Source organism: Ornithodoros turicata, unplaced genomic scaffold, assembly GCF_037126465.1.
Source record: "Ornithodoros turicata isolate Travis unplaced genomic scaffold, ASM3712646v1 Chromosome17, whole genome shotgun sequence".
Lineage (NCBI taxonomy): Eukaryota > Metazoa > Arthropoda > Arachnida > Ixodida > Argasidae > Ornithodoros > Ornithodoros turicata.
The window spans coordinates 3,372,631-3,395,363 of NW_026999326.1; the positions used below are offsets into that span (position 1 = coordinate 3,372,631).

At 45.6% G+C, this 22,733-nt stretch overlaps 1 protein-coding gene and 1 long non-coding RNA gene across 2 annotated transcripts; both read right to left on the reverse strand.

Annotated features, from left to right (window-relative positions):
* Positions 1-14,979: 14,979 nt before the first annotated feature.
* On the reverse strand, positions 14,980-18,513 carry LOC135372825 (uncharacterized). Its single transcript, XR_010416129.1, has 3 exons — positions 18,376-18,513; positions 15,904-15,994; positions 14,980-15,086 (listed from the first exon to the last, which is right to left on the reverse strand). It is a non-coding gene; the product is annotated as an uncharacterized LOC135372825 (long non-coding RNA).
* Positions 18,514-18,793: 280 nt separating this feature from the next.
* On the reverse strand, positions 18,794-22,360 carry LOC135372774 (uncharacterized). The gene is made up of 4 exons (XM_064606243.1): positions 22,158-22,360; positions 19,437-19,634; positions 19,192-19,368; positions 18,794-18,966 (listed from the first exon to the last, which is right to left on the reverse strand). Exons 1-4 carry the CDS (start codon positions 22,168-22,170, stop codon positions 18,794-18,796), a joined length of 561 nt encoding a protein of 186 aa, XP_064462313.1. The 5' UTR covers positions 22,171-22,360.
* Between the last annotated feature and the right edge of the window lie 373 nt (positions 22,361-22,733).

The window sequence follows — 22,733 nt, forward strand, 5'->3', positions numbered from 1 at the left end:
TTCTTTAGCTCTTTAGAGATAAATAAATTGCTGTTTCCTTACGCCTACACATGTAGTAAGCTGTCTGAATTCATAACTGGGTGTGGTTAGGCTGCTAGAATTTGCAGTTTTCACTGTCGTAGGGATCGCTCTACGGTGCTTGGCATTCCGAAACCAGAACCTCATCGCTTGCGACGATGGCGACACTTCTCATCGGTTCCCCGAAGCGTAACGTAAACAAACCTTTACAACATGTCCCTCCTCGTGGTTCGTGATATGCCATGCTGCAGGTAGAACGTAAAGCTTGTGTTCAGAAATTCCGTTGATATATTGACTTGTTGTGAAGGAAGTTGTGAATGGAAGTAGTACACCTAAAGCTTCATTTTGGCTACGACTTCGTGTTCGTTCATGCCACTTCCGTCCACGTCCGTTTACACACATATATAATAGCATCGTGACTAGTGCGGACAGCAGAGGTGGGCACCCTCACGAGGGCACGCGAGGGTGAGGGATCCCTCACCCTCACCTCACGGAATTTGAGGTGAGGTGAGGTGAGGGGCAATATTTTGAGCGATGCTTGAGGTGAGGTGAGGTGAGGTGAGGAAAAATCTTCTTAGAGCAAGGTGAGGTGAGGTGAGGGAAAATTTTCTTAAAGAATAGAGAGGTGAGGTGAGGTGAGGGAACGTTTTTTACAGCAGGCTGAGGTGAGGTGAGGCGAGGGAAAGTTTTCTTACAGAAGGCTGAGGTGAGGTGAGGGAAAATGTTCTTAAAGAAGGCTGAGGTGAGGAGAGATGAAGAAATATTTTTGTCGAGGAGGCTGAGGTGAGGTGAGGTGAGGAAAAATTTTCTTAGGGAAGGTTGAGGTGAAGACATTTTTTTGAAATCTTTTGAGGTGAGGTGAAGCTAGGAAAAATTTTCTCAGGTAAGGCTGAGGTGAGGGAAAATTTCCTAAAATTGACTAGGTGAGGACTTCTTAGATTATTTTATGATGGGTCAGCAGTCTACAGTGTGCCCCAGAAACTCTGCAATGATTTCTTTTTCAAAGAGAGTGATAAAAGAAAAACTAGCGGTACATTCCCGCTACTTGAGTTACAAACGCGAGCTACGTCAAAGGTAGAACCGGCTTGTAACGTAAGTAGCGGAAGAGATAGGTTCACTCTCCTTACTTTTCTCGCTCTCTTCAAAAAAAATTTGTGCAGGTTTGCCAGGGCACATGCTGTAGACTGCGACTGCACATTCCCAGACACCACACAAGGTAGGGCGCGATACGGGCACGACAGCGGTAGGGCTGATATGGTCACACCATTATCAATCCCAAAGCTGCCCTTCGATTTGACAGCCACTGGAGCGCTCAATTCGGCGGATGCCACGCGAATGCGATGAACGAAACAGCGATGCACCTGGAGCATCCCTCGGTGGTGGCGAGCATGCCTTTGCCTAGCCATGATGTAATGAGCGAGGCATCTGAGAGTCGGGATTTGGCACTTTATCTTTGACACCTGCTTGGCACGGCATGGTTTTACCATTCCGGAGTCAGGACGTGCAAAGGAAACAAAAAGTGTAGGCCATACATAGCGACCAAGAACCACTCCCATTGCCTTCGTGAGCACCAATTAACCTATGAACATCTAAACCTAGCAAATCGATTATTTGCGAATCGTCAAACGATATTCAGTACAAAGGTGTTTCAGAATATCGGCACAACTGGTAGACAGCACGTAGCTAGCTTTACTCACCAGGAACTCCATGTCTATTTTAAGCGCGTAGTCGACATTAGGCGCAACGCATAGTGGTTACAGCTGTTCTGCTTAAGTATGCGGGTGACTCAGCTACTGTGACGCGCATCGCAATTCTTGCAAGCTAATTCTTGTGGGGCCTGCTCACTCGCAAGTGCAGGTACAAGGTGCCGAGACCGTGCCCACCTCAAACAATGTCCCACCACTGCAAAGCGTGTAGCACCAATCACGTTGCTAATACTTCCCGTGAATTTCGAGTCAGATGCCGATGCATCAGTGCATTTCCCATTACCCAACACCCTTGTATTGAGGCAGCGTGTTGCCCCCTCCGGTGGCGAACATCCTCACGCCTTCGTCACTGGCTGTTTTGCTGTTGTTGTCAATGCATTTCACGTTGAAAGCAATGCAGAAGTCGGGAAGGTACAAGCGGCGGGAATCGAACCCTTACCATCCAACTTTCCTCGGCGTTGCGCGTTCGAGCTCCACGGCTGGTACGTTTTAGATTACGTTTTACTTTGATTTGATCGCTTTGGGCGTTGTGGAGGCTACACGTTCCTGTCCTTGCTGCCTCACTTTTCACTCATTTTGCATTTGATGTTTGTTATCCTGCCTGAAATGGCGGAAAACAGTACTGGCCGGTGAGCGTAGGCCCCCGCTCACAGACCCGGATTCCGCGCTTCGTGCCCGCCCAAGCTCGGCTCAATGGCCCAGGTCGGGGTGGCTTCGAATGAACCCGACCCGTGCTGATTTCTCCTTATGATAGGATGGGAGGAACGCTAACGAGCAAGGCGGCGAAGCATCCTGGGCAATTTTTATTTGGTCAGCCTTCCATTTCGTTCGACCCGCTACTTCTCTTTCGATAATAAATTAATTTTACACAGACTGGACATGGGTAATAAACGAATTACCCAAGCCACTGTCCAGCACGCACGGCAGGTGTCTGGAAGTAGCTCAATCCATTCTACCACTGCCGCAGAATATGCGAAGGACAGTGGTGTGCAATTTTACATGCCCACTCTGAAAAATACGAGCTTTTTGCCCTGAACAACTCTTTTTCAGTGTGCGTGTGTGTGCGTTCTTTCTCTTTTCATTGCTGCTTTTCGAAAGCAGTCTTCTAACGCGTCTAATGTTCAACGCCGAGAGCGCTCCTTCTCGCACATCGATGCGTGCGTCGAAGAGGGAAAGCATGCGGAGGGCGGCTCCGCCGGCACGCGCGCAGTGGTGGCGGGAGGGAAAGGGCGAGAACTCTGAACCGAGCGCGTGCGTTCGCGTTCTGCAGCGTGTTGGTTCTTGTTTTCTTCGACCTGGACGCTTCATTCCCCGCCGCGGAGGACGGAATTGTTACTGCATTGTTCAAGCGACGTTAGCATACCGTTTGTTCACGACATCAACGACACGATGGCCCAGGTGGCCGAGGAAGAGCCACAGAAGAAGCGATTTCGTGAAGAAGAGCTTGTCTCGCGAAGTTTCAGGCTAGCAAGTGACATTAAGGATCACTACGTGTATGTCGGCCATGGGAAGATCACAGGCGCCTTGACCCTGCAATGCAAGATTTGCAACGAGCGAAGACGGGGCAAAGGAGGCGACCAGTTCAACTTTCGGAGACATCTTCAGAAGGTAAGCGATATATAAAGTCTACGCATTGTTTGCGCCGCCTTATGAGGAGGTTGAGCGTATGGGTCGTGTCTGTCTCGTGGTAAGCTAACATGACTAGTTGGACCAGTAAGCATTGGCGGGAACTCGCAAGGCAGAGCTACTCCCTCTCGCTTGAGGGGCGTAGATGCCGTCAGTGCACAAAACAAGACACACACGACGTAACAATGTCCAATGTGCGGCCTAGCGTGGGGCTAGCGTTTCGATCAAACCGGGCACATTCCACGGATTCAGTTTGTCCCTCTCCCTAAACGCGTTCTCTTCAGTTAAAGCGGGGCTCCTACCAACCGGGTACAGTAAACGCTCTTAGGATTGAGGAAGGACCTGCTCCCACTTGCAGACGGCAATAGACGTCTCCTCGAAGAGACGATCGCTCAGTAAGGGCGGTGGGTTTAACGGGCGAGTCTCTAATTCATTATAAAAAAAAAAAGAGAAGAGAGAAATAGGTTTAAACTTCCAATCGCCTCGCTGTAAAACGGGTTAACGTCGACTTCGGCGTAACTAAGTGGGAACTGTACCTAACATCGCTGTGCAACGTCGGCGCAAAGCCGAAATTTCAAAGCGATATGAGGTCCAAGGGTGAGCGGACTGCCTCGGGTGCACAACAACGCGCGTTCCAAGCCATTCCAAAATTCGTTAAAATAAAGCCATCCGCGTCAAGCCAAAGCCAAGCTTTGCATTCGCGCGTACCCCCCCCCCCCCCCCCCCCCCCGTCTCACTGTAGGCTTGGTGCCACCATTAAAGCCCATTCGGGCAGTGGTTCACTGTGGTGCTCACTGTGAGCACTGGTTATTGCAGAGTTGTGGTTCCAAAGCAACGTAGTGGCGTTGTGAAAGTACGCAGGTATCGCAGTTTCCACTGCCGAGAGCGGAAATAATCTCTGAGCCGCGGACAAAGGCCCTGTGGAGGGTCGCTGCGAAGACCTTTCGTGGGCTCATGCGGGGTAACGCAGTGGCTAATTAAGTTACTGCAATTGAATTATTTTTCTGTGATTAACTACTGAAAGGGAATGCTCATTGTATCCAGGCTACTAAATAGTCTTAGCTATGATGTTTAAACTGTGCACATGACAAGTGACACAGATTGAGAACTATGAGCCCTGGATGTTCACATTGTGGACAAACAAAAAAGCAGCCAAAAGTGGATAAGTGGGTACGCTTTCGCTTTTTGTGGTCAGACGTATTCTGTATTAGCCCTCGTCGCGACGCAAACTGTGCCTTGTGTGTTTGTAAGGGGTAACAGATCACTGGGTGCGAAAAGCTCAGAAGAATTAACACTCGGTATCACTTGCCACTGATGCCCTGCTTGATACTTTCTTCCAGAAGCACAACGATGTTTACCAACCCGTGCAGGCATCTCCTTCGTCACAGCCTCTAATTTTAGATGTGTTCGAAAAGGACCAGCCAAAGCCAGCAAAGTATCTGCGAAGTAGTCCTGAACAGAAAAAGTTTGAGAAGTGCTTGATGGATCTGGTGGCAGTTGATGGGTTACCTCTTTCTTATGTCGAGGGGACTGGATTCCAAAATTTTGCAGAACAATGCTTTCCTCTCTTCCATACACCGTCACGAAGGTCACTCTCACGCAAGTAAGTGGTTTAGGGTATGCGAACACATCCCTAAAAGGTCACAATAGGGAGTGTGCCCCATAAATGCTGCACTCTTAAGAAAAAGGTTGTCGTGGCTAGTACCTTTTTTTTGTTTTTGTTTTGCTACACCTGTATTAACAGGCACTGTAGTATCCTTTCTACGTATGGGGTTTCTGAAATAAAAAAGAAAAGGTGACCTTTTTCCTGTTATCTACGGCGCACGTGCTCATCTTGTGTGAGGATGCATACAGAGTTCGAGTACATGACGTATGCGACAGGAACAGAATATTAGTTTCCTTCTTCGTTGGGCGCGTTAAGTGGAGGCCTCAGAGTCAAAGGAGTCATGACTCCATCTACTAAACGGCCAAGCGCACTTCCGGTGCGCGTAACTCAGGGCGAAATTTCTGACACCAACTCAAGTGGGAGTCACGGGGTGAAAGCCCAGGACGGAAGTCGAAGTGATGTAGTTCCGTCGGCACGCGGATGTGTTTTGGTGTTTTCCTGACGGCGTGATCGTGGATTTCTGTCGAGATGGCACGAGCACAGGCAAGCTGATGGACACATGATGACAAGAAATCTTTGGGAAAGCGAACGATGTTTTGCCCGGTCTTTTGTGAGCCGATGATCGATTTTTTGCCGCTCCGTGTTGCACCGATTTCGAACGGTGAACAATACATCCGAGTCTGGTACTGTCCAAGTCGACCGAATAATTCGGTGACAGACAACGAATAGAGAAATCAACCTGATGATCTATGCATCGGGAGAACAGCATAAATCCAGGCAAGTTGGTGGAGGAACTGTGCGATTTTTGGTATCCCTTCCTTAAGCCTCTTTCCGCCTTGCGTGTTCCGGCCGCTGTTGTATGTACACTTCTCACGCGTTTGTGTAAAGTAAACGATTTCTACTCCTGAGCCGTTGTTGCTGTGTGTGTTTGTACGGCGGTGGCCAGGCTCAAGCTTTTCCCATCACGGATCCACATCGCTGGGGAGTTTTACGACTTCGTAATTCCATCATCAGTTCGTCACTTGCATCTAATGCTACAGACACATGCACTGGGCTCGCGTGCACCGGCGCTGTGTTGGCAAGTTCGTAATCGCTCGGAAGCTAGATAGCCTGTGCATTGTTCATTTCACGTGCATATAATGTGTTCAACACATGAAATGAACACATATATGTGTTTATTTTGGCCTTGGTAAATGCTTCGCTCGGCTTTCGTAAACTGAGCGCCGTTCAGCGTCCGAGGGTCGCTACTTAACGCGCCCATTGCAGGAACATCATACATTGTAACCGTTGCTACTTTCTGGTTACTACCAAAGAAGGTAGAAAACACTTGGCCAGTCATTACTACATTATCGACAGTAATTTTGTGCGACGTGTTTCAGTCTATAAGGTAATTTGTACCTTGTGTATCCCTATTCTGCATGAGATGGCATGATATTCATGCGAGGAACGCAATTCTCTGACTTTTTTTTTGCCGCCGAAATGCCCCATGTGGTAACGGTTCACAGCACTCCTATTACTATCTGCTGTTACTACAAAGGTAGCAGCCACGACAACCTTTTTTAAAAGGGTGTACAGTATTGTGTACGATACGTTTCACGGACCTTATACCACGTGCCCGACGAAAGTCTCCGCAGCCCATTGTACGAATAGATCGATAAACGGAAAACTGAGGCGATCATTGTGGTACTTGAGTTAGAAACAGGTTCTACTCGTGGTGTAACCCTGTTTCTAGCTCAAGTACCACTAACAGCGCCTCAGTTTTTCGTTTATCGACCTATTCGTACAGTGGGCTGCGGAGCTTTTCGTCGGACACGCGGTATAAAACAGCGATGCAGCTTTTGCAAGCGGTCCATGAGTTTTGCTGTACTGTAAATGAAGAAAGGGCAGGCTGATGCAATATGCATATGCAAACAGATGCAGAGCGTGTTGGTTAAACTGTAACATTACAGAAGAACACGAAGAGGGACACTGACGAAAGAACGCTGTGGTTGTTTCGTCCGTGTCCTTCTTCGTGTTCTTCCGTAATGTTTCAGTAATATGCATATGTTTAGAAAAAAAAGCTTTGATAAGGTTTCATACAATAAACTGTTGCAAAAGCTCCTTTGCTACTGGTGTAGCGACTCCTTAGTTTCTTAGTTAAATTTGTATTTGGCTAATCGCACACAATATGTCGACGCCAACTCATATTATTCATATATTCTCCCTGTTTATTCAGGAGTGCCCCAGGGATCCGCTTTGGGCGCTCTGCTGTTCCTACCGTATATAAATGATATGGCAAAGTGTGTCTCATGTTCCATAGTGGTTAAACTATTTGCCGATGACTGCCAGCTTTATTGTCTAGTTCGAAGGGCAGAGGACCAGAAATTACTAAACACGGCATTTCAGCCACTTGTTCTTTGGTGCAACAAATGGGATATGAAAATTAATTACAGTAAAAGCGTTGTATCTCAAGTTACATTGAATAACACGCATAATTCCAAATTGGACTGGGGGACCATGTTAGTAATATTTGTTCATCGGCAATGAAGTAATTATGCCTGACAAGGCAAAAACTATCCAATGCCCCAGTAAATGTTAATCTACTAGCTTATAAATCCATCATCATGTTAGAATACGCAAGAAGTGTGTGGGATCCCTACAAGAAAGTGCGTAGAGAAGATTGAAAATTGCAGCCTGAAATTTATATTTTCTGCATACGGAAGGGAGACATTGGCAACGGAACTGATTCTTAAAGCGCAGTTACACTTATTGGAAAAGTGCAGAAAGCATGATGCTGAAAATGTTTTGTATGATGGTCTACAATCAAATGCTGGGCATCGATGCAGGTGGATACATGGCATGACACAAAAATTTCATGTAATGTCCATATGGTCAATTCACAAATGTACACTGATGCCTTTCCAGAGCAGAGTTTACTGATTAAAATTTTCTTATTTTGTTAAAATACTAGACGAATGGAACAGGCCCCCTGGAAATTTATTTGAGTTTGTACACGATCTCTGGCATTTTGTTGCAGAGCTGCATGGTCTTGCCTAGTTTTGTGACGAACATGACTGCTCTAGTTGACTGTTGTGGTGATGATGTTGAGAGCTGTTGCCCTTTAGTGCTTTTGTGTGATGGTGTCCGCATGTGATTTTTAAAATTTTTTTTTTTTCTTTTGTGCCTGGTTTCCTCACTTGTTACAGCCGCTTACGGGCTAACAGATTTACTAAATAACTAAATAGATAAATGCTGTCAGCTCTTTACCAGTTCAATTAGAATCAAAAAATCCCTTCAGTTATCAGAATTAAATTATCCTTTGATTCTCTGAGTGTCCCGACTTGGAACAGTTGTTTCATTAGGCTTCAGAGCATGCAGCTGCATCAATTCCAAGCGGTGTCTGTTTCCCATAGGATTGCACAGGAAGTGTCTGGATGTGTTGTGCCATCCGTCAAGCATGCACTCCAGGGTGTACCACCAGGCTCTCTGCACATCTCGCTGGACCTGTGGACGAGTCTGGGCTGTGAGTCGGTGATTGGAGTAAAAGCGCACTTCATTGATGACGCCTGGGAGGTGAAATCCATTGTGATTGGGTTTTCCAGCTTCCACGGATCGCACACAGGTACGATATTGAGACGAAATGCAAGGAGCCACGACTTCACCGTAGATGTGCACGGACACTCTTTACAGTAAGAGTTCTGTGCAGCATAGGAGCTTTCTTATTTTTCTTTTTGTTCACTGTCTTTCATGGCTGTGCACATTAATTAGCATTCCTCGTTCAATCTGTTGAGCAGTGGGATTCTTTTTCATTGCAGGATCAAACATTGAGAAGAAAGTGGAGGCAGTTCTGGGCGCTTTAGGTTTGCATCCAAGGGACATCGGCTATGTCATGGCAGATAATGCTGCAAATATAACGAAGGCATTCAGTGGTCCTGACCCCCTTCTTCCGGAGCTCTACGCAGACACAATTGCCGTGCAGCACTTGGACGGGGAGGGCAGTGACGATGACTGCTCGGGATCTGAAGGGCTGGAAGAGGGACAGGACGACGAATTTGAAGATGCCATGAATGACGGTCTTGAGATAACATCAACCATACGGATGAAGTGGGAGCGGCTTGGATGCTGTGCACATCTCATGCAACTGGCTGTTAATGCAGCATTGAAAGCTGATGAAGAGGCGTTTGAACTGTCAAGGGCGATCTCCACAGTGGTACTTGTCTTCAGGCGGTCTCCGTTTTGGACTGAGCGGTTGAAAAGCAAGTGTAGCAAAGGCCTTCTCCTCCCGTGCATCACAAGATGGAATTCCTTCCTCCATGCAGCAGAACGACTTGTAGAGGTATGTGCAGGTAATACCTGACAGTTATTATTTATTAATTGCCGACATTGTAAATGCAGGATGATGTCTACGAAGCTGTCGACAGCGTTTTGAAAGAGAGGGCTGCACAGACATCAAAGAAAATTGACCTCCCATCTTCGTTCAACAAGGAGAGCATCAGAGGGCTTGTTAAATGCCTGAAACCAGTTGAAGAGGCAACGAACATCCTGCAAGGAAATGGGGCCACTTCGTGCCTGGTGTTGATCACCATTATTTCTAGTAGGTAGCAGTTTATTCAGAAACATTATGCAAATTCTGCAGAAGGTTGCAAGACCTTGCTGTTATGCTCACATAACAGATGGGATGCAAGTAACCAGATTCCCGACAGTTCCCCCGAGTCAGCTTCGTGTTTGCAATAATTTCACTTTCTCCCCAAATTTCATCCAGCGGCAAAATTTCATTCGCGTTTGCTAGCATCTCAAGAAACGCTTTCCGCACTTGTGATAGGAAACAGATATCTCATACGCATTTCTTGTAAACATTGTTGCGTATTGGGTTGATTACCCTGCTTGCGTCCTGCTGTATACTTATGGCCTGACTTTTCCGGACTATTTTTTGCCAAATTCGGGGGTAAATTTTAGGTGATATTTTCAGTTAAAAATTTGGATGTATTCGGGTTATATTCGTTGTAAGTTCACACAACGTGAGCGGAAATTGGGAAAATTCTGGCATATTTGCCTTACACTCATTGACTACGGGAGTAGCTGTCAGAGCACAATGGTGCATGCAAATCTGCAGGCAAAGTTAGGATTTTTAGCTGTTGTTACATTGTCCATCACAATGAACCTTGGGTCTCTGCAGTAAGCGTTTGTCACTGACACTTACTGCACAGTAAAATGTAGCACACTACGCCTTGCTTACATCAATTGCAGGCAACATTGTATCAGGTCAGTTGATATCACCGCCATTATTGTATAAAATGAACCTCACATTGAGTGAAGTATCTTTGAAAAAAAATAGTTAGGCCTGTTTGCTGATACCAACTTCGTTTTAAAAGTAACCTGCTCAAGTGAAGTACATAGAATCCCCGTAATATTAAACTGGATCATTATGGCATTGAAGCCAGATTAGCGCTGCCGTCAATAGCATGTCGATTGGAAATCAGACGAAACCATACACACAATCGGGCAACCCCGCCGATGCCTTAAAGTGGGGTTCACCTAATGCTTCGGTGTAGTGCGGTGAAGCCGCCTTGAGGAACGCCGATGGCCTCCGAAAACCATGCGAACGCTCTGTCACGCGTATTTTTTAACAATAACATCACAGATTTCAGCTCCTCCATCGTTTTTACAATTTCACTTTGAAGTTTTCAGCAATTTCCGTTCCGTACGGTGGCACACAAGCCAGTTTAAGGAATTTGTTCTTGGGTAAATTCTGGCTAAACCCATATTTGGAAATTTCGTTTGGGGGGTAAATATCAGGCGGATTCCGGTTAAACCCAAAAGTCAAGCCCTGTGTATACTGTGCTACTGTTGTGTACTGTATTACCACACATTATTCAGTATTTTAGTTTCGGCCTAGAATGACGAAGAAAACCCTGGGTACAGCTGGAAAATTTACTATGCTATATAAAGTGCACTAAGCTCGTTCATGTGTGTTAGGAGCAGATATTTCCTATGCACGTTTTCCGTCATTCGGAGATCATAGGCCTTATTGCGGAGCAGCAGTTTAAGACAAGTTGTGACTCCTGCTATCAAACAAGATGTATTTAACCGGCAGAGCATTGAGCATTTCATGTTGTGCTTGGAGCTTGGTAACTGATGCCGATACAGTGCATGATTGGCTTTAGTGCGTCCTAAGTGCACTACTGCACAGCTTATTTGAAAGACCTTTCTTGCAATAGATTGTGTACCTTTCTTTACCAAAGTGCAGTGCAGTGCACAAATTTAAACAGTATGCACTGGACTAATCTTCCACTTTGCACCATCAGCACTGCGGAAGATCCAGGCAGTTGACGACAGGAGGTTCCCGATCCTTCGACAGCAGCTTCAAGCGCAAGTCAAAGAACGTTTTGGAAATGTTCTCCTAGAAACACCATATGTTGTGTCAGCTCTTCTCCACCCAAATATCAAGTCACGGCTGTTCGACAGAAAGACACTCACCCCCAGCATGCCACAACTGTGCTCGAGCGAGCTCGCAAAGCAACTCCTGTCTGCGGCAGTTGAGAAGTTCAATGCTGAGGACGGCGAGAACGACCGAAATTCAGGTATGGGGTGAATTGTTCAGCTTGTGACATGGGTCTGTTAATCTAAGCTACAGACTGCCACACAGTGATTTGACGAGCTGTGTTAACTGTTTTTCATTGAACTCCGTTCTAGCATCAGAAGAAATGGAGGCACAGCCGGCAAATAGCATCTTTGCTTTCTTGGATGAAGTTGCACGACCCATGAGCAGTTGTCAAACAGAGGTAGAGCAGTATCTTCAAGAGCCCCCACAAAATGAGGACCCTCTCCAGTTCTGGAAGAAAAACAGTCCCCGCTTCCCAGCACTCTCAAAGACCGCAAAATGCTTCTTGGGATTGCCCGCGTCGTCAGGCGATGTTGAGAGGCTCTTTTCTATCGCAGGGTCCCTGAAGAGAGCACGGAGGGCGAGCCTGTCAATTGCTAAGGTTGCAGAAATGCTCTTGTATCGGGAGCATAGGATCCCCAGTATCTCAAGAAATTTGGGGCAGAAGTGAAACTCCGCACGATTCCTTTGCAGTAGAGCAATGCATAGGTCTCACTGCTGATTATCCATAAGTCATGGAGAAAACCTTGTTGTGATATATTAAGTATTGTGATATATCAAGTATTAAGTACTGGTGGCACACAGGAGGTACTGTCAGGGACACTTCTAACTTTCTACTCGTTTCCGTGGCCGCGCTCCGATAAGCACCACACTAGCGGCCAAGGTCGCAAATAAAAAGTGGACACGTCCAGGGGTGGCCGGGTGCCGACAAGGTATCGCATTGCCGCACGAAGGCGTTGGAAGGACCGAGTAAAAAAACAATAAAGAAAAACGTAACAAGGGAAAGCAGACGCGATAACAAAGCGCGATCTTCTTGCTCCTTACAAAACAGGGCACGGCAACGTTACGTTTTTCTTTGTTGTTTTTACATGTTCTTTCCAACACCTTCGTGCGGAAATGCGATACCTCGTCGGCACCCGGCCACCCCCGGACGAGTCCACTTTTTGTTTGCGACCTTGCCCGCTAGCGTGGCGCTTATCGGAGCGAGACCACGGAAACGAGTAGAAAGTTAGAAGTGTCCCTGACAGTACAATGTTTGTCTGCCACCTTTCCTTTATTTTATTGCCTAGCTGCCATTCTCCTAGTCTTATTTTCCTCGGCATTCTGACTGTTTGAAAACTCCCATAAGATGACTGGCCAGTCAACTCGATAGAAAACATGAGGCCGTGGATATAAGCTCGCCTCCAAGTTCCATAACGGTCCGAGCAGTGAATCGTGCACAGACATGAGCAGATACTTATCTAAGAGTGCAATGCCTAGTCAGAAAGGCCCTTGAATTACCACGGGAGTTTTCAAGCTGTCAAAGCTTCCTTCACGTTGTGATAATTTTCCAATAGCAGAGAACAATATGTATGTACTTTCATACTGTGTATTTTCATGCTCTTTTATTCATATTCTCTGGGTGAAAATAAAGTTATGCCTGTATGTTAAAAACGTTCTCAGTACATGAGTGAGACCTGAATACGCTGAAGATACTATTGGGTGAATACCTTCAGGGAGGGCAAGCAAACATTTCAGGTAATATTCTTAGGAGAGCTGAAAAAATCCTAAAAATGGCTGGGGTGAAGAAAATTGCAGTAATTTTTTTAGGTGAGATGAGGTAAATTTTCAAATAAGGCGTTGAGGTGAGGACATTTTTTAGAAAACTTTCTGAGGTGAGCGAAGAAACTTCCTGAAGAAAAGGTGAGGTGAGGACATTTTTTAGAAAACTTTCTGAGGTGAGCGAAGAAACTTCCTGAAGAAAAGGTGAGGTGAGGAAAAGCTTCTGAATTTTTTTTAGGTGAGGTGAGATGAGGAAAAAAATTGAGGTGAGGCGAGGAAAATAAATTGAAAAAGATTTGAGGTGAGGTAAGGAAAAGTTTCAAAAACCTTGTGAGGTGAGGTGAGGAAAAAAATTTTGAAACAGTTTTGAGGTGAGGTGAGGTGAGGAAAAGTTTCAAAAAACCTTGTGAGGTGAGGTGAGGAAAAATTTTTTGAAACAGTTTTGGGGTGAGGTGAGGTGAAGAAAAGTTTCAAGAACCTTGTGAGGTGAGGTGAGGAATTTTTTTTGAAATACTTTTGAGGTGAGGAGAGGTGAGGAAAAATTTCTGGATTTTTTTTTAGGTGAGGAGAGGTGAGGAAAAATTTCTGGATTTTTTTTTTAGGTGAGGGGAGGTGAGGACAAAGCTCCGTTCGGAAAAACTGAGGTGAGGGCAAAGACCGTGAGGACTTTTGCCCACCTCTGGCGGACAGCCTAGACTATAATATTGATGCACATTCCTTTATAACGAAGTCACCTTTACAACGAATATTTCCCGCGGCCCCGTGGAGTTTGTTGTAAAGGACTTTGACTGTATTCTTTTATTTTCCTTACTTTTTTTACTGTTATCATTTGAATAATTAATATTTAGCATCTTATTTTTTTTCATGTTAGTTTGTTGCTTCATAATATGTTTCCATTCTTTAGACACCACACACACTTCCTCGTGTAGTTTCCAATTCTCCTTTTTACCTTTAAAACGTGCATCTTATTCAGTTTAACAGAGACGTCCAAGTGGTCTCCTTGTCTCATTTGCACACAGTGTATTAAAGCTTCTTTGCTGGTTTGTGACTGTCTAATCCTGGGTTTTCCCTCAAACCAAAGGTAATGTTAATGTCATTGATCAATGTGGGCTCTCCCATTCCCAAAGTCTGCCCCAGACACTGAGCAGCTGTGATGAGCTGTGCAAGCAAGTGTGCCAGGTTGCTAGTCACCTAAGTTGTGATGAACAGGGTGATATAAACTATGAACTTTACCTGCGTTACGAGAAAGACGTCCGAGTGGTTGGTGAAATGAGTGACACCGAAATGGCCTCAGGCTATGCATTGGGCAACGGTGGTGAAGTAGACTATGCAGAGCCTCGAGATGCCCCGACCTTAGTTACTTCAGTTACCTAGTTCCGATTTTGCAAATCAAACAGGAATTGTGCTTCCGCGTGCTTCTAGCCATGAGTACAACACTTGCTGCATAAGTATCACCACTTTTGGACAATTTGCTTATGCAATAATGATTTCATTTTGCAACCAACCTTACAAAAACAAGAAAACCTCGAAATTATTCATTAATGCACCGATAATCTGGCTGCATCGCTTACCTTGAAACACCTACCTCGAGTTTTTATGCTGTTTTTAAGACTTGGAGTTAACGAGGGTTTACTGTGTTGACATAAATTGTGCGGCATTAAGAGCAAAACTCCTAATATGTGAAGCAAACAAGTGTGCACTTACTAAGTCGACGAGAAAATGTTGCAATAATCAAGCATTGCACTATCAATATATTGCTCGCATCGTCTCGTTATGCATGTCTTGTCGGGCAGTCTCACATGCGGCATCTCCTTAGTGTCAAAGATTTTGCACATTGTGTGCGGGATGTTACGTTCAGTATGAGGTTCAGCGCCTACCTCGTGGCTTTCTCTCTCACCTTGAAATTTCTAGAGGGCACGCAAGTTGAGGCAAGAGCCTAGCAGGAAGTTACAAAAAGCTGTAGAGGACCACGGGCCGCATCTTCTACACATTCAGTCACAAAAGCACACTGAAACAGACAATGATGAATACAAAATGTAACACAGAAATGGAGTATCAACAAACTTAAGGATCCCTATCTTTTATATGCAGATTCTAGTTGAGCAATTCAATAATAAGCAGAAGAGAATAAAGAAATTGCTGCTACACGCCCTCCGCAGTTACAAGCACGTCACAGTTGTTGGTCTCTTAGGTGCGACAGCACACGAGATTAAGAAACGCCCTCCTCCCCCGAAAACGAATGGAAGCCCATTTACTATCACGATGGCAGACATCAACGATGTCTTAAAGGATAAAAAACCAAGTGATGATAACAAAAATATAAACAAACAGACAAGCAGAGTGACTTCCGTTGCCACAATAATGGAATTTATGGACATGGACATCGTTGCCACAATAATGGAATTTATAAGCTTGCGAAGCAACCAAGCAACCTTTTAGTATGGATCACCAACCAGCCTGGATTTTAACTTCATAACTATACTTCTTATTATGTTTTACTTATTACCAAAACAGCCTTCAGTTGCCTTTGTTCCAGATGCATTGTATGCGCCGTCTGCCAACTGGATACCTCTCAGTCCCGTGACTGTCCATACTAGACAGGTTTCACTGTATATCATTCTCTAACACTTGCCTAATCCACTAAAATGTCAGCTATAATTTGCCCACTTTTTTCTTGAGACATCAACTCATTGCAAATCTCAGCTAGCCTGTCATGGCTCCAGGACATGCATGAGCTCCTCAGCAACAAGTTAGACACTTATAAGACTGTCAGACATCACGCAAGAAAATCATGGGGTGAACTTGGAAGCATGAGGCTTACTTACCGCTTGTCAATAACAGCTGAGGCAAAACTTCTGATGAGCTTCTTGCAGCCACTGATGCGAGCATTGTTCACAGATGATGTACTGTCCTTGACTGTGGCAGGCACATGATTTCGTATGAGCGTTAAAAGATGTGCCACATTCCTTTTCATAGAATTACAAAGAGTATATGCGGTGAAACAATAAGAAAAAAGAATGGAATGTGGAATTTTAAGATTCAAAAAGATAACATTTTCAATAACAACCATTAACAGAAATCCAGAAACTTAAATACAAACAAACACAAAACAAGCTTAACAAACAATCAAATAAACTTAAAAGCAAACAAACAGAGGCAAAAAGTAAATGTCCGACAGTTGTGTTTCAACAAAGAGAAACATGGCAGGAGAGTGCAAGGGTTGCAATGGTTCTAAACACAGTGAGCATGCTGATCCAGGTTTTTCCAGCCATTTTTTCAGGTGAATAGATTGAGCACACGCAATGGAGAGTGAGGTTCGGCTCTTTTGGTAAATCTAAAGAACATGCATTCGTGACCGAGGTTTGCGGCCCTTCATGCAATGAACTTTGTTATGTACTTTTTTTGTTATACTTCTGACAGAGTTACGTTGCCATGGAAGCAATGACGCATAGTGAAAATACAAGTGTCGTTCAAGGTTGACAGAGAATTTTGCTCAAGAAAAATCAGTGAGTAAACGTAATTGAATAAAACTTTCAGAGGACGAAGTGCAATCCTTCTCAGGTCAGCGACATGTGCAGCAGCGTCAGCTATCGTGGTGGTGACCATTATGCCTGTAGCTGTGGAACAGCGATGCATAATCAAGTTCCTTGTGAAGGAGAACATCTAACCAGGTGAGATTTTGCATTGGTTACGGGCACTGCATGGGGGAAAAACTATGTCAAAGATAAGAGGGCACGAATGACGCAGACAGTCCCGCAAAGGACAGGACATGGTGACGAATTAGCCACGAATGAACACATTTGTCTAACTGCAGTCACACCAGTGAACATCACACGCGTTGAGCAAGCCATCCTCGAGAACCGGCGAGGAACAGTCCAGGACATTGCAACATAGCGTAACATTAGTGTCAGCACTGTGGAGACATTCATCCACAAGCGCTTCTTCTGCAGAAGTACTCTACAAGTTCTGTATAGTCTGTGCAAGATGAGTTCCCCCCCGTTTGTGAGCACAAGGGACCCAAGCAAACAGTGGCCAATGGCCAGAGGTTGGCAGGGGTCTGGTAGTCCTTTGGCCAGGAGGTTCTTTGGCTACCAAAATAAAATTTGAGGTTGGCCAAAGTTTGGCATACCAAAGTTTGGTAAATGATTTGGTGCCATGTATGGTACAATCACGTTGGCCTGATTTGTGCCAATATATTGAGTAAATCAAGTTGTTTTCGGACAAAGTGCGATGTCAAGTTTTCAAAGTTGCATAACGCATCGTGAGGAATGCACTTGCTGTGGTTTGCAAACAACGTCGACACTCAGTGAAAAATATAAAATTAAATAAAGTTCAGAAATACAGAGCAATGTCCCACACTGGCCTGGCACACTGTTGGCAAGCACATGGCAAATAAGTGTGGCAGCAGGTTGCTTGGCCAACAAAGCAACTTTTTCGGTATGTCAGCCTCCTGTCAGACAATGATTGGCAATAGCTTGGCAACCATGTATGGCAGGTATTAAATAAGAAGGAGGAGACGTCAAGGAGGATACATACCAAGTGTTGGCCTTTTTGGCAAAAGGAACAAATCCCATTACCAAACTCTCTGGCCTAGCTTAGACCATTTATGGCAACTTTGGCTAGTCAAACTCAGCCCAATATTGGCCCACATCTGGTGTGCTCCTTCGGCAGGCTTGTGTTTGGGCACACATTGGCCAGCCAAACCTTTGGCCAAGGAACCAATGCCACACTGGTCCCATACTCTTTGGCCAAACTTGGAAAGTGTTTGGCCAGTCTGGCTAGCCAACGTTTTGCCAATGCTGGGCCATATTTGGCATGTTGCTTGGGGAGCGCGTATGGAAGTCTCTCGCAGCTGCTGAACCAGTTTCCATCCGAGGGGGACGCATTTTTGTGATCAAATCATCACATGTGATGAAATCTGGCTGCATCATTTAACCCCAGAAACAAAAAGCAGCAGCATGGAGTGATTTTGCTGTGGTGGGCAAGAAGCGGGAAAAACGCGTCGGCTGATAAAGCTGATAATGGCCACTAGCATGCTTTGTAAGGCGGCAATACGTAATCGATGACGTAGGGGTCGCAGGTGATGATATATACTGAGATGTTGTCACACTGTCCCGTAAAGTACCACAGTACTGCATACAATACATAGCTATGTCCTGCACCACAATAAAGTTCTTGTCGTTGTCCAAGAGCACGCAAGGAGAATGCATGTGGAAGGATTATAAATTCTACTCTAACTAAGGGCAATACGAAACGCGATAGTGCAGCGGAACTCAGGCTCAACTCTTCGTACTTACCTCTGCTAGTACCAGGGAATACAGATATTGTGTTGGATGGCGTCAACCATATTGCAAGTATATATTTCGCATTTTTCGTAGGTTCTAAAGTTCTAAAGCGCAAATGAAGTGGCACGGACAAAGATTCCCACCAACCCATCGACCGTACCAACGACTTGGATTGAGGATTGAGTATCGGTATCGGGATATCCAATCCAAGCATTGAAGTTATGATCCAAGAACCGTGGATGCGTGCGCCGATGCTGTTTTTGTCGGCTGCGGCGGCGTGATCACAACTCCCGCGCTTTTCGAAAATTACGGTTGGGTTCCAATACGCACCCCGGTTAGTCGACTGCCTACCCAAAGAACACAATGGCATCCAGGGGACATCCCAGGATTGTCACCCGCGGACGGAGGTCACGTCCCCGTGACACAGACATCATGTGTGACACCCAATAGGTATGAGGTCACAGTCAGGAATAGCTTGCTTACCTTTTTGCATGCGCCGACGGGGAGGTGTAGCGGGCAATGAACATTCGTCCTCCGACAGGTTCACTAACGGACGCTGTTTTTCGTGTGCCTGCTCTGTGTTGACGTTGGACTTCGTAGTGTCTGTTCCATGGGGACAAAATGAAGGAAGTGGCTATAGCATCACACCTTGGAATGGTTTTGAATGAAAGCATGCTTATGCTTGACCACTGAAACTAATTTTGCTGTCGACTATTTTCCCCATTGTCCCCATGCAGTTTGCCTTAGAGCCCACCCCCAAGAGCAGAAAGGAATAATTTCACTGCGACCACCCACTAAGCACACGGGTAGCCCAACAGAATTACTTACACCTCGGTTTTGCTCGATCGGGAGGGGTAGCAGGTAGAGAGGTATCATCGTCGTCATCACAATCTGAGAGAGCCTTCCTTATTCGGGGCCTCTTTCCCCTTCCATATTCCCTGTCACCATTAAGGTCCGAAGTGCTCGCTGCCAGGGGAAGCATTTGTCTTGCTTCTTCATAGGTTCCTATTGAAGAACAAAACAGCAGCAGTTAGAAGTGTAGCTATGACAGAATAGTAAATAAAAAGGCATACCATAGGTTTCCATTTGCTCACAGTCCAGGAACTGCCAGTGTGTACCAGGAGCCTTCTCTTTGCGAACATACAAGCCAACTTTCCGCTGCTCCTTTTCTGGAGGCCAGAAACATGAGGTGTCGACAACCCAAGATGAAGGCACAACTGCAACCTGATTTTCTTCATTTGGAAACTTCACTATTGTGAACCTTCTGGGAGCTATTAGAGCAATTTGCATTTCAGTGAGAGCGAGCAATAAAAATATGCCACATCAACATCCTAAGAAACTTGGTGGTAAAATGCAACCCATCCAAGGACAAAGCTTTGTACATGTCGCCAATAATTTGTGAAGGATACTAGAGGTAAATGGCTGAGCAAATGAAAGACCATGAGCTGACAAAGAAAGTTACTTGAAAAAGATTTTCTGACACAGCAAAGAGAATCAACAAAAGGGAGTGCAGACTACCATATAACGGGGTCACGGAATGATGAAGGGAGGCTTCTGCATGCGTATATTCAAAGAGCAATAACCAAAACCAATCTATGTCCAGATGTTCTAGGACAAAAAATAAAAAAAGGAAAGTAGATCCAGAAATGTCAAAGTGGGTAACCCTCTTCATGACGGCACTATTCTTCGCCAGTGTGTGGCAGCGGAAATGCTACGTGACAGTTAGTCCTGAACGGCAAAAGCATGCACTTCATTGTAACTGAAGTCAAGGGCCAGATACGAACATGTGAAAGGCGTGATACGACATGGATGCCCAAAACAGAAGAAGCGCATGGATACACGTACAAATCATCGGCTGACATAAACTTCCTCCCTATGATCCATGGCTGCTGTGTTGAAGAACTATGGGCTACACCGCTGATCCTTACAAAGCTTCCATCATGCAGAAGACACGTGCTGTCACTTGTGTTACTTCGCAGTTGGAAACAGCCTGGTGCAGTTACACGCCTATAAAGAGGTGGAACACATCCCGGTGGAACTGAGGCGCCCGGGGCTTCAAATGACAAGCACACATCACTCTCACGAGGAAGCCTTTCAGGAGGGGTGCACCTCTGTTCAAAGATCCTATTGTGCAGCTGTTCGAGAGGCCCTTCAGGTTTGCGCAAGTACCTTTTTAATATCTGCATGAAGTTCTCAAAGTCAAATGCACTCCAGCAATCTAGGGGACCGTGCTTTCGGACATCGGCCACCAAGTGAGTCAGCCCATGAACATTGTGTGACACAGATTCCTGTCCATAAATGTCTGCATGGTTCCTAACAAAGTGGCGCAGGAGTTTCTCTGCGTAATCTGCGTGATCTTGAGAAAGAGTAGGACTCACTAATATAGAAACTGCAACATGGAGCTCCAAGAAGTGCTTGTACTGAGCCCTGGGAAGAGAGGATGCTAGTGAAAGTGGTCCTGTATAGAGGAGGAACATACGAAACTCGGTGGCTTTCCACCTATCGAGTTCAGACATTGATCTAGGTTTTCGAGAGAAGTCAGCAGGGACAAAAGAAGCCAGTGATACATGTTTCACCGAAACAGTTTCTCGTAGAGAAGGGCTTAGACGATGCCCTCTGGTTCCTTTAAACCACAGAGAAAGCAGTTTTTTTTTAACCCCAAGACAAATAAGGTGCATATAATCTAATGGCACCTGCTGTACCAAATCAATTGGGAGCTCCTCTAATATAGAAGAACCTATATGGTGCTCCTCCTGCTCATGGCTACGGAAGCTTTCGTCAGACCGTAATGGGGCATCAATCTCCGGGAAGCAAACCCTGTCGCCAACATACTCACCTTCAACGGTGCACTTTGAGCAGCTATAATAGCCAGAGTGGCCTTTGACTGCGAGTATGTACGCCTTGGCAGGTGCATCACAGATAATTGCAGATATCAGTACTGTGACTTTCTTGCCTTGTATCTCCATGCCGTTGCTATAGAGTTCATTGTACTCACTAACAAACGGGCTGAGGAACGTATTCACGCACAACGCTGCCCATAGTAAACCCCAGCTGGAAAGGGTGCCATCCCCTTGTCGCTGTTCATCACTTTGCACAGAATGGGCCAAAACTGGTCCTTCGTGCTTTTTGTAAGCGGGAGGCCATCCACATTCACATTTAAAAGAATGACATCTGGAACATTCTCTGCTGTGGCAAGAATGTACTCTAGTCCAGACATCAACCCGAAATGACAGTACTTCTCTTCGCCCATGCTTACTATATTGTTTCGTCGGGGGGTGTTCAGTAGCGATCGAGCACTTCCTGGAAGGTCCGCGTGACAGGCAAGTGATTTCATTATCTTCAGTAATGCCGTCACATATTTCTGTTGGACTCCCGAAAGAGCCCACGTCCTCAATTGCGACAGCATTGGCATCATTTCTGAATTGGAAGTACGGTTGACCAACATGCGAGGACTAGAATTCAAAACAGCCTCTGAAGACGACACAGCAATGTCGTCCAGCGGACTACTCCGTCCGAGCACAGTTTGGGAGTCGTTGGACGAAGTTTCTGGATCGTGCTGTGGAGCATCGCTTTCGTTACGGCTAACACGCGCGTCTTCAACGGAGTACGCAGGTTCCGACACAGTGCCATCATTTGGATATCAGATATCAACTGGCAGCTGCGCTCCACATCCCTGTTAACATGTCGGTAAAACGTTCTTTTGGAGACTTTCGGCATAGTGGAAACCCCGATGAGAGACGCAACCGCGAGTCGAGAGACAATGCATACAATTTAAAACATATTATATGGCTTACGTGTGTCCGACATTCTGACAGAAGCAAAAGATGTGGCTGCACAAGAGTATAACTTCGGAGAACTGGCTTGAAAGAATCTGATCGTGGACTGTGGAGACTGCGAGACGCCTCACAACCTTATGAGAGCAACGGAACGGCGAGCAAACGCAGCAAACCAAGAAACGCGCCAAAAGTGTTTATGGCGGAAGCGGAAGCATGCCCTCCTCAGCTCTGATCGGAAACGTAGAAAGAGAGGACATAAATTCATACGGAAGAGCGATTTTATATTTGTGTTACTAATGTGAACATGATACCTTGTTTCGTTTTGACTTTTTAATAACAAGAAGCGAACACATCTTCGGTGCGGGATGTCATGTCATGTCAATTCGAAGTGAAACATGGCGTTAGTGAAAGGGAACTTTTTGTGTCTTTTCTGTTGCTCTTAATATTCCAAGAATATGTTGCGTGCAAGTCCGTTGCATCAGCTTGCAGGCCTCCTGATCCTGTGTTTATGAGGGTTTCACTGTTGTACGTTCCACCGTTACTGTGACGTTGAACCTGACGAGAAAGTGCGTTGCTTTTGCCGTCAATAGTGCT

Bases quoted from the DNA above. Each gene is read 5' to 3' on its own strand.
- LOC135372774 (XM_064606243.1), bottom strand. The intron at 19,369-19,436 runs GTATGCCTTTTT...GTTCTTCAATAG, and splicing joins TGAGCAAATGGAAACCTATG to GAACCTATGAAGAAGCAAGA. The intron at 18,967-19,191 runs GTAAGTAATTCT...CCCATGGAACAG, and splicing joins CGATCGAGCAAAACCGAGGT to ACACTACGAAGTCCAACGTC.